General features: G+C 44.9%; 1 protein-coding gene across 2 annotated transcripts in view; it reads right to left on the minus strand.

Annotated features, from left to right (window-relative positions):
- The window catches only part of PLEKHH2 (pleckstrin homology, MyTH4 and FERM domain containing H2), a 626,603-nt gene that overhangs the window by 359,418 nt on the left and 254,486 nt on the right, over window positions 1-12,699 (minus strand). For both annotated transcript variants that reach the window (XM_085612785.1, XM_085612786.1), the window contains exon 7: window positions 7,615-8,591. In XM_085612785.1, coding sequence (XP_085468911.1) covers window positions 7,615-8,591 — 977 coding nt within the window. The remainder of the gene's footprint in view (window positions 1-7,614; window positions 8,592-12,699) is intronic.

Genomic DNA, 12,699 nt, shown 5'->3' on the forward strand with positions numbered 1-12,699 from the left:
GTCACGTGTCGCCCGTGGCAGGTCATCCTGGAGTCAGGAAAACTATGGAGGCCATGAGGCGGCATTTTTGGTGGGACGACATGACCCAAGACATACACAAGTGGGTCAGGCAATGCGAAACATGCGCCCGCGTCAAAGGAGAGAGAGGCCGAAAGAAAGGGAAATTGCTCCCACTGCCCACCCCCAAACAGCCCTGGAGGAATATCAGTTTGGATTTTGTCACCGGTCTCCCCCTGGATCAGGGGTGTGCGGCTATCCTAGTGGTGGTGGACAGTTTGACCAAAATGGGCCATTTCGTCCCATGCAAAAACCTCCCCACGGCGGGTCAGACCGCGCAACTGTTGTTGAATCATGTGGTGCGATTCCACGGACTACCATCGGTGATCGTGTCGGACCGAGGCCCTCAGTTTATAGCCAGTTTCTGGAAGACTTGGTGTAAGGCGCTGCAAGTGGAGTCGGCCACATCAACCAGCTTTCACCCACAGACCGACGGGCAGACAGAGCGCTTGAATCAAACTCTGAAACAGTTCCTAAGGTGCTATGTGTCGGAAGCACAGGGCTCTTGGGTATCCTGGCTTTGGTTGGCGGAGCTGTCATATAACAACGCCTTACACAGTTCGACGGGGATGTCCCCGTTTATGGCAAATTTCGGGTTCCACGCCAAGACGCTCCCGGTTGCCATACCAACAGAAGTGTCCGATCATCCTTCGGTGAAAGAGCATGTCCGCGCCCTCAGACGGCTGCATCGGAAGGTGCAACGCGCTTTACAGGCAGCCAAGCGGTCCTACAAGAGGTGGGCTGATAAGAACAGGATTGATGGTCCCCAGTATGCGGTGGGCGACAGGGTATGGCTGTCCACCAGGAACATCAGGTTCAAGCTGCGCAGCGTTTTCCACCCACGATACATCGGGCCTTATGAGGTGGTCAGGCAAGTCAATCCGGTGGCTTATCGACTCCGGCTTCCAGGATCTCTCAGGATCCACCCCGTTTTTCATTGTAGCCTGCTGAAACCGGCGGTGTCGGCCAGGAGGAGAGCCCCGCCGCCTGTTTGGAGTGAGCAGGGTTTGGAGTACGAAGTCAAGAGCATCCTTGACGCGAAGTATCGCAGGGGCAAGTTATGGTTCTTGATCGCGTGGAAGGGGTACACGGCGGAGGACGACTCCTGGGAACCCGCGGAGGCGGTGCATGCGCCGCTCGCGGTGCGGAGATTCTATAACCGGTATCCGGGGAAGCCGGGTGCTAGGAGGCGCTTGGGAGGAGGGCCTTCTGTCAGGATGCGTAGGCCGACGCGCCTACCTAGCGTTTAGACTACATTTCCCAGCAGCCTCGAGGACCCGGAAGTGGACGCCCATATAACGACGTCCCCCGCAGCCGAAGGTGTGCGTTATTCTACTTTCCAGAGGAAACTTCCGTGTTCGCCGCAGACGAGCGGAGCTGCGCATTATCCTCAGAGAGCACCTGGAGTTTAAGGCACCGAGCAGACGGAAGCCGCGCACGGCGGAAGGACAACATCCAGCGTCTGCCGTGATTCGTTCAGGAGCAGGTAGGAAGCGAGTCCCTGGCTCCTTTCCCCGTACTCACGCGCTCGTAACCCAGAGGGGAAGCGAGAGTGCAGAACCGTAGGTCCGCGAGGAGCAGATATCCCTTGGGAGGGCACCATAGGAGGTGCACCAGACTTGTACTATTTTCGAGGGTGCTACTCACCCCACACAGACCCCCTCCGGGTTCGGAGGAGGAGTATCCCGACCAAGCCTTGCTCGGCTGAGCAGGGGGACTAAGGAGTAGGGGAAGCCTTGCAACCCACCTGCTGTATGGGTGGTGAGGATTAACCATCGAGCAGCAGTGGTACTTTTGGGGAAGCAAGACTAGTAGCGTGTTGATCCTCACGGGTGTGAAGGAGCGCTATCTATTTGGTATACTCAGGCGGCGGTATAGTAACCGTGGAAGCCAACAGTCAGTACATCGGAGCAGAATGAGCGCTTAGGGAGTGGATGACTTCACCTCGGGTCTGAAGAAAGACTGAGGCTCATGACTTTGCGGGTGTGACTGAAGCTGAGTGTGGTGGCTGTCAGACATTGAATACGCCTGGGTATTGGAGTGAGATTTTTGCGGTCCTGAGAGAGGTATCTCAGTGATCGCGGGGAAGGATTCCCACTACACATGGTAACTACCTTTCTAGTGAGAATTATATGAGAGTAGCTAGACGTTGTAACTACGATATAACCTTTGTGCCATTTGTCTTTCAGGTTCTATTCCCCGCTGTCCCTTCCCCCCTTCCTGTTTTCCCTCGCCTGATCGCCTTTGGGCTCTGTAACCTTTTGGTTGGAGCCCGGGGATATCGGGAGGTGGACCCCTATTACGTCGCTCGGACCCTGAGGAGCTCAGTTCCTAACATATTATGCTAATCCATCTTCTTGATTTTAGGTTAAATTTTAGCAGTTACTTTACCTCCACAGTGCCAATATGTCTATGGTGAATGCTGAACTTTCCAAATAATAAATAACATAATATAACATAATGTAACACAATAAACACAACATAATACATGACAGTGTCCCTTTGCCTAACCACCGGGGGGGACAAAGGCAGGTTGAGTAGATCACCTACTTCCCAGCTCCCTGTAGACTGGTGCTGGAGAGTCAAATGGTTTCAAAGTGGTAAGACCTGCAGAGAGGCCGAAAGCGGCATGCCGCAAAAAATCTTAAATCAATATATAACTATTGTAAGACCCAAGAAGTAGATTGATTAATAAAGACACTTACAAGAGGACCTCTCTACGACCTTGGATTAATGGAGTTATACATTTCTAAGTTTCCTTACATTGCCTTTGAGCTATATCTTTGTGAACCGCAGCATTCTCCTTTACATGTTAAGGAAACAGAATTTAGTCAAAGAGACACATTTGAAGGCAATAGACCATTCCTCAGTAGTCACATATAATCAAGACAAAGTGTATTGAATCTTTCATTTGCAGATTGTAACATGGTTTATGCCAGTGACCATCCCTTTACCTATGCCAACCCCCATATTACATCTACATGCACACATGCCCAGCTGTTTTAACACTTCCAGATGTATGCAGGCTCAAATCTATATTCATCTGAAAAACATGACCAGAGTAAGGTAAGCATCACAAAGCACCTGGGAAGATTGGGTTACATACCTGGGTGAAATGTATGGAAACTGGAAAGATATAGAGAGTTTAAACTCAAAACTATGGCCAGGAGTGGGAGAGGAATTAAGGTACATTTCTCCGTAAGCAATGTGAAAAAAATAATATCAAATTTAACCCTGACGAGACCTGCGGGCCCAGATAATCTCCCTGCAGTCATTATAAAAAATAGGCCAGGGTGGTGGGCAGATTTCCTTTAAAAAATGTTCCGGGTGGCACGGAACACAGGATTAGTCCCAGAAAACTGGATAGGTGCAGTTATAAGAACCATCCACAAGAAAGGAGACATAACAAGCCCGAAGAATTATAGATTAATTAATCTCTTCAATATAGGCGAAAAAGTTTTCGACAAAATAATCCTGGCGAGACTGAAAGAGTGGACAGAAGGTAATCAGGTGGTGCCTCCAGAACATGGGGGATTCAAGGAGGGTCATTCAACGATCGACCACTGTTTTGCGCTCTGGTTCATTGCACGGAAGTCCATTGAGCAGAGAGGAAGTTTGTTTTGCTGCTTTGTGGACTTCCGTGCAGCATTTGATTCGGTGGACCGTGGGACGCTGTGGGAGACATTGATTGGCTACGGCATCCCTAGAGATTTACTTAGACTAATACAAGTATTACATACTCGTAACTGGGCACAGATAATCTTGGACACATAGGGATGTCTATCTCAGAAGATCGAAATTGGTAATGGATTGCGAAAGGGGTGTATATTGGCCCCTCTACTTTTTTCTTTATTTATTGCGGACCTACCCTTGGTTTTAAGTAAGGAAAGGGGGGCCAGCCCAAAGGTAGATGGGAGAGATATTTCATTCCTTTTATATGCGGATGATTTGGTAATAATATACCAAACCGAGATTGGGTTACAAAGAAAGCTGAATAGATTTAATGAATATTGTGTGCTTAAAAAACTAGTAGTTAACATGGATAAAACAAAGATTTTAAAGATGGGAAGAAGGAAATCAAGGTTTAACTGGTTACTGGGCTCCACTAAGTTGTTAATAGTGGATGAATATAGGTATCTGGGCATGTGGTTTCAGAAAAATCTGAACTGGGTTACCCACCTCGAAGCATTAAAAGTACGCACATCAGCTTCGGTTAGTGGCCTAAAAAAATTCAGTGGAGTCTATGGGGAAAAATCGGATAGACCAGTTTTAAAAGCTTATGTAGCCATGGTCCCACCTCAATTCCTTTATGGGGCTGAACTATTATACCTGAGTGGTAGATGTGGCGGGGATGCTGAGGAAGGAAAAGCCCTGAAAAACCTATTTTCGCTGCCTAAGACCTCAATGGTGCAGGCAGTGAGGCTCGAAACAGGCATTACCTCATGGAGCATAACAGTAGTTAGTAGTAGTATAACATAATAGTAAGATTTCGGCAGTGCCAGGGATTAGATGATGACTATAAAGTTTCCCAATGGTGCAGAAACGATATCTTGAGCGATTTATCATGGGCCACAGGGGTAAGAGACTGTCTTATTAGAGCAGGTAGATTGTTGAGACTCAAGATTAGCCCATCGACATTACAAATTGAAGTTGAGAGGAGGGAACTTAGGTGCCTGGGAAAAATATTATACCGAGCCCAGGACCAGGAGTACCTCATGGGGAAAAAATCGGTATGCTTTATGGCTTTGTCATTGCAAAATGCTGCTCATTTTCCCTACATTGATAGGTTGCCCTGTCGACGTCTGAGAAGAGAAGTATTAAGGCTGAGAATCGGTGTTAACCCTTGCTATCTGAATAATGAGGTAAAAAGAGTAATGATTGGTAGTAATGGGAAGTGCAACTGTATCTTGGGGACAACTTGTGATATTTTACATATTTTACTGGATTGTTATATGGTTTTAGAGTTACGGAAGGAGATTTTATGCCCAATTTTCAAAAAGTATAGTATAACTAATAGGACACAGGCAGCAGAACTTTTAACTGAAATGAATAATTTGGATACAATTTGTGCCCTGGGGAGGTTTATCCAAAGACTAAAAGAAAACTTGAAATGTGTTTAGTATCAATATGCCCTCCTGTTCGCACATTTTGAGTTAAGATACATGATTCAAAGGAAGGTTAAATGATTCTTATCCAGAATTGTAAGTTGATGTATTAATGGCCTGTGCCTGGGGGAGTTGGCTGAAACATGGAACAGGATTTTAAATCATGAATTTTAAGATGATGAGTTTAAGCAAACAATTATGACTTTCGTAATTGTATTTATGATGATTATATGTTTAAGGACTGCTGAGTCCAATAAACTTTGTTTTGAACTGAACTGAACCTGGGTTATCTTCATTATTGAATGAGGGAGAGCTTCCTTCTAAGCACTGAGATTTTTTGTGCTGGGATATCCCAATGGTAGCAAAAATGCCACATCTTGGAGCATGAACAGGTCCTGTCTGATATAGAAAGGTCAAAATATTGGCAACAAGGGATATGCTTTCACCCACAAGTCAAGACAGGTTTAATGCATCAATTTCTAAGTAGGCATGCTTCACAAAATTCTACCATGTACACTTCTACAGACATGTCATTGGCAGGAGCTGATAATAGCCCACAGCCCTTACAATCGGACCGGCAGCATGCAGAGTGAAAAATTAGACAGCAAAACTTGTCCCCAACATTAAAAATGGGACCACATCAAACCTGCTCTGAAAATACTTACCTAGTCCCAGTGTCATTGTGGATTTCAGCAGCATTTTCATCATTAAAGAAGGAGTCCTGCATTAAAGCCATGAACTGTTTGCTAAAGAAAAACTATTTTTATCATGTTTTGACCAGGTCTTCCTTCTCATCCAAGTACCACACCATCGTCCCACCAAAGTACAAATGACAGGAACTTGGGGCAGTCCCCTGAGAGTATTGGACCCAAAAATATGAAACTGTCTCTAGGAGCCCAGCTACTCTGCTTCCTTTTCAGAAAGATACTGAGAACAAACTGAAGCTTTCAAGAGATAGCTCATCTGAACTTTTACTGTATCATGTAGTATACAAATAAAGTAAATCCAGCCAGATAGGTCAGTGTAAATAAATTGTAGCAACTTGGCCAGATGTTGGGACTCATCGGTAGTGCATGATACCCAATTATAAATAACATTGCACATTGACGGATAGCATCCTTCCCTCCACATTCTACCTATGATTAACAACCCCTCCCTAACACCCAAACTTGACATATCAAGCAAATCCACAGCTCTTGCTCAAGCTAACACCTGGGCCGCATTATGCATGCGGCGCGTTTTCCTTCATTGCCCTGGGTGCACCTTTTTATGCAACAAAGGAAAATGCGCTGTACGATAATGAATGAGCTGCCCTCAGGGCCGCCGCAAACTTACGTTGCCCTGGGGGCAGTGCATTCATGTGAAAAACGGAGCAACTGCTTTGAAGCTGCTCCGTGTGACTGCACCCACCTGCAAGGGAATGTCTGGGGGTCCATGGGACCCACTTTTTCCCCCTCCAGAGGGCTGCTCTCAGGAGGCGCACTGCCAGAGAGCTTCTTTGCCTCTGCGCCTGCATCTGTAATATGGCGCAGGTGAAGAGGCAAAGGGATTCCCTCATTTGCATGGGGCACGGCCCCATGCAAATGAGAGAATGCCCCCTGAAGATATGGCTGGCGTTTTATGTGAGCCAGCACTATCGGTATTACAGAAGGGGCGGCACAAGCATCTGTAGCCCCTTCTGTAATACCAAAGTGCCCAGGCACGTGCAAAGTGGGCAAACGCCCCCGGGGCACATTGTGTAATACGGCCCCTGATCATTATGCCACACCAACGGTTACACTAGTTCAGTCACTATTCTTTATATGCTTTTACAGCCAAGTATAAATGTACTCTGAAGTGATCATAGAGTAACATGGGGCACTATAGAAAATGTCATAAAAGATATAAATATAATTTCTGTAACATTACATAGTTATTGATTATGTCTTGCTGTCGAAAGTCTTGTTAATGATCAGACTCCACCCACAACTGTCAGTGGGCAGATGTTGCAACGACTTGACCAGGTTTTTGCACTCTTATGTAGTGAATGCGTGTACATATTATATAGTGCAAATGTGCCAAAGAAAAACTGATTTTCAAAAACATTTCACAAGTATTGCATTTGTTTTCCTTGACGTCCCTTGTATTACCGAGGTTGGGGAATAGGAGGAATGTGGCATACTTTCATTGCGAGAGACTATTGGAAAACTAAAAAACCTTAAAGAAATTAAAAACAGGTCTATCTCAATGCAGCCAATAAAGATGAACATTTGGATTTTTAAGAAGAAAACATGTAGAACTAACATATTATCCAAATATGTAACACATGGAAAAAGAAGAATTTCGGGCCACTTTTTACTGACATTACATATTTCTACAGTATAATATTACACATTTTTTGGGAAAAATCCTTGTATTGTTCCTTTCTAGCCTCGTTGAAAAGACACTGAGCGAATGAAAGTATGGTACTTACCCAGGATGGGAAGCGATGCAGGGGTGGTGTTGGAGGTTTGTTGGTCATTGCCTTCCCTGTTACTTCACTGATATCCTGCTCAGTAGCCCTCTCATTTTTGGTAGACTTATGAAAAAAAGCTCCATCATCATAAGCAGTTTCCATTTTCTCTAGTATGTCCATGTGTGGCCCATCCACTAGATCTATATCCGTCTCCTGTAATCTGAAGGGCCGGATCATGCTTATCGCATTTCTGTTCCTCCCGAACATCCGGTCACTACTCAATTGTGGTTGACTTAAGTGCTTCTTTGTTAAAGCAAAACTTCCATTGAATGCATTTGGGGTCTGCAGCTTTGGAGGAGGAACCCGTGATGCTGAATGCACTGGTGTTGAAAAATGCGTGCCCCATGCTGATGACGCTGATGGATGCTTTAGGGCCAAACTTGGGCTTGGGATGTTGGCTTCACTGGATGAAGATGAATAATCAAGTCTCTGAGATTGAAACTTCCTACTCAGTTCATCAGAAGAGCTGTCGAGATCCCGCTCTTTACTTAAGCACTCTGATAGGCATTTCCTAGGGAGATGGCTTTTTGGTTTCCGCTGGGATCCCAGTACCCAAGAACAGAGCAGTCTGTCTTCTGGCCTCCGACCCTCAAAGCCATCTTCTTCATAGAAGGAGCTGCTGTCATCAGATGCAGTCAAGTACATTTCACTTCCCATTCTGCAGAACCCGCTGCCTTCTTCAGAGGTGTGGCTTGAAAGTGTAGATGAACACCTGGGTTTATTCTGCGTTTTCTGCCCTTCATCCTCATCAGAACTCCAGTTGTTTGTATTGATGGAAGAGCTCTTTGATATGCTGTCATCCATGCCTCTGACAGCATAACTAGTCTTCCCTTTCCTACTGTGGTCATTTGCAACAGAATTCCGGTTTACTGGGCTCTGATCTTTGCTGTGTTCCTGTACTTGACAGCCCACTGACCTGTCTCTGAGTTCTTTTCCTGTTGAACAGGATACATATCATTGAGGAATCGGAAAATAAATAGGCGTAACATAAAAAATACATCACATTCCTAGTTAAAGCAAGTCTGAAATACCATCAATCCTTCGTACTAACTGCTGCTAATCTTAACAGTTGATACCAGTACACAATTCAGTACGTGATCACATAGTGTACAATATATAGACATTAACATACTATTAAAGAAACTGCTGGCATAATGTTAATGTACATAATCATATTGCATACCTAAAGATAACCAATTCAAAATCAATGTTACCCCCACATGCTAAACTACAACACCATAACACCTCAGCATAGGTGTGGACATATGGTCTTTTAGGAGCTCTTTTCACCACACACCTCTCAGCCGTCACGATTTTCGACCCTGCACTTCCCTTCAACGAACCTCAATACCTGCGCCACACAACAACCAGCAGCATATGGTGACATAACATAACACTAATATCAGATATCATCTACCCATTTCTCTCTCATCCTCCCTTCCCCCTTTCCCTCCCCTGCCTTCCCATCCTTGCCCATTATGGGACACCACCCTACCCCTCTCCTATCCTGGACACGGATGGGACACCAGCGTTCTGGATGCGCAAGCACGATCTCGCCGCCAAATTTGAAGCCATGACCCTACAAACGCCAGAAAGCATCCAAAGACATTGATGCATGCCGCCGCCTGCCGAGATTAAATCCAAGGGAGCTAGACCCATACAATGCTATATGACAAGTACGATAGAATCCTGTACATAGCCCCGCAGACTTACTAGTACCCCCACCACTATTATCCCTTTCCCTATGTCCTTCTCCCCCACCCCACAATAAGTTAGTATTATTTGCTGTTCATAGGTGACACTAGACCACAGTAGACACAAAGTTTTGCATGTTACCTATACAAATCACTTCCATCCAACAGACTAAGGGTCTGATGGCTTGCCGTAGTTATGGTGGCAGAGCGGGCACCTCCGCACCGGCTGTCCGACCGCCCGATTAGGAGTTGGGCTGTCGGACCGCCATGGCACCACTGCTACCGCCAAGGATTTGCAATGCCTGGCGGTCTTGCAGTGGTCTGAGGCCTGCAATATCCTGACAGTGCCACTGTGGCAACAGCAAACATATTAAGAGTTTACTCACCGCCACAGTTTTCAAGGCAGTAAACCCGCCATGAAAACTGTGGAGATGATGGGACCAAGGGCCTCAGGGATGCATGCAGGGGGGCACATGATGTGCTTTAGCATTCCTATTGTGAAGCCTTTCTAAGGCTCACCACCTGGGACTGCCAAAGCACTGCCTGCCAGACAAGGAGAAAGCTTCTCATCTGGCAGGGGGTGTCAATACGGCTTTGAAAGTGTGGCAGCAGGGTGCTGGTGTATATGCTAGCATGGCAGCCCACTGCCACATACAAAGTCATAATCAGGCCCTAGTCTATCAGTGGCCCCAAAGGGGACAACGGAGTTGAAGACCAGTGTCAGTGCAAGATTGAGACTGGTGCTCATGGAAGAGATGCAGACCTTGGAGCAGCTGGACAAGGCTGAGGGTGTACTAACAAAGTCAGTAATTAACACTTTTCACTCCAATCCCGCTTCCACTTGGGACACCTGAAGCAACAGAATAAGTTGGACAGTGTTGGAGATGTGTGATGGAATATTTGTGATTTGTAAATATTTTTGGATCGCCATCATTCTTTTTTATTTTATCATATCTTACACCTTGCAATTACTCTTGCTCATCAGGACAATGCTTTAAAGTGTTTAATTTTATTACTCCTTGCCGATTCACCTATTCTTGTGATTTCCCTTACCTGTTCACCACTAAATTACTGCCTTTGCTTCCACTGACATCCTCTACATGTCATCCAACATCATGCAAGCCTGTGCCTTGTATGTATTGGTGGGCCCTTGCAAAGCTTTCGTGCCAACATTACTCATAGAGAATGCCTGGTGGCTACCCTGTAAAAAGGGTATCATCGAACCCACAGGCAAAGCCATGGTTTGTGCCCAGGGTCCATCTCTGCAGTAACAGCAGAGTATGGAATCTGTGCAGCATTGTTTGTGCTCTCATATCCCAAAAAATCAATGTGGGAAATTGAATAGGAATTGCAACTTTTTAGACCAAAGGAATAAATTGCACTCCTAACAAATTACCAGAAAAACCGTCATAAATCAATCTTGAAAGACCAACCTTTGCTTGTCCATCTAAGTGGCTAAAATTCTAAGCAATTTTTCTCTGGACTACATTTAGTACCAGTATGAAAGTGTACCAACTGTCTTTGTCTGCAGAGCCTGGTTAAAAGTGAGGATATAAGTACACAATAACACCATGTCAACCAAAGAGTGACCGGAATGAAAATTTCAGATCATATATCTATTGTTGAATTTGTGGATTCCTCAACCAATGTTAGAAATTTTTCAGGGAAAGGGAAACATTTTTACTCTTTTGGGAATTGCCACGGACATTGAATCTACCTTTACAAATCCACAAAAAAGTGTTTGTCACAAAGCTAATTTTCGATTTTCAGAGCTATTTGTAATTCACATTGGGAGCCAAAGCAATTCTTCTTGCAAATCTGCTATTCAATATGAATTTGTAAATCAAACAACCAACATAATCATGAAACTTGATTTGTTTTGTCCAATTACCTGATCGACATAGTCCCAATAAAGCGGAACTCCTTTCTCATACACTCTGTTTTCATGACATATTTGGTGTAATTGCATTCCAAGCCTTTCTCAGGGAGTCTGAATGGTATTGCATATTTAGGGGCACTCACTATTCATATAACTTGTCCCCCTGTGACAATATGCATACATTTTCCAAAATTAAACTTATGAGCATGAATCCTATTTTTCAGATTTTTGCAGACTTAATAGATTTATCCAAAATTGTTAGTGATCTAAAGAATAATTTTCCTATGTATCGGGTGTCTCAACCCTAACTGGAGAGTCCCTTTGACCGATAGGCCTGTAAAATGTTTGCCAGCACAAACTCAAATCAACTGAATTTTCAGGTGATTCTGGTTTTTGTGAATTCTGCAACTTGTTAGAATTAGTGATTATGGCCAGGTTTGCTATAAAACAAAGAAACTGAGGTGGACAAGTCATTGCAGGGCTTTTTATTGCCTCAACCAGAACCTCATGTCTCCATTCACCATTGCAGGTGCTGTATGCATATGATAAAACATAAAAAAGGACGTACTCAAATGCAAGTAGCTGTGGTGGTCTTTGCAGCAGTAAGCGCAGAAGAGGAAGTAGAATAGGAGGGGTTGAGGGATGGAGGTCTGAGCAGGAAACAATGCACGGTCCTGCCATGGACTTTCCTCCCCCACAAGTTATAAAGAGAAAACATTTTCAGCCTTGAACTATCTGAATAACCAGGAGTTACCTATGACGAATTTGCCTTGGTCTAAAACTAAACAAATGCAAATACATGAATATATTAGCTCTAATATAAGTTGCTGTTATGGTTATATCAAAATTAATGGATGCTAATACAAGTCAACTCAATGGTACTCATTTCATCACTACTGACAACAGGCTGTGTGCTGGAATTTGAAACTGTGGTCTGTAAACTGAACTCTTACCTGAGCAATGATTTCTTTAATCACTGAGCTATTTCACTAATTACAAAATATGTATATTTTTACAAAGGGCGTAATCACTGATCAAGTACCTAATGGGCTGGGGGCATGGTCTAGCTAGATGGCTAATAGGTCGTGAGCAGTGAGATCTCTGTCCTCCCCAGCTTGAATCCTTCCGCATCCTGACCAGAGGGAGATAAACAAGTCGATCCTGCATGCCCCTGCAGTCTGAAAAAGCGAAATAAAGTCCCTCTGCAGAATAACACCAATGTGTGGCCTACAGGAGAACAGTGTATGGGAGAGGACATCTTTGTTCAGATGAGTTGGAGTACTGCAGTGAGCACAGCTGCCTGCTGGGATAGGTGATGCGGTCTGGGGATACTGATCACAGGTGCGGAGTGAAGACCTCAATTCCCCTGGTGGTGCCGAAACTTGGACAACTTGGACAAGGAATGGTCTGGAGAAAGATGGAGCAACTGAGAAATGTTGCAACTCCAGAGCAGCCTTTGGGATTGAGCCA

The sequence above is a fragment of the Triturus cristatus genome, chromosome 6, assembly GCF_964204655.1.
Source record: "Triturus cristatus chromosome 6, aTriCri1.1, whole genome shotgun sequence".
Taxonomy (NCBI): Eukaryota; Metazoa; Chordata; class Amphibia; order Caudata; family Salamandridae; genus Triturus; species Triturus cristatus.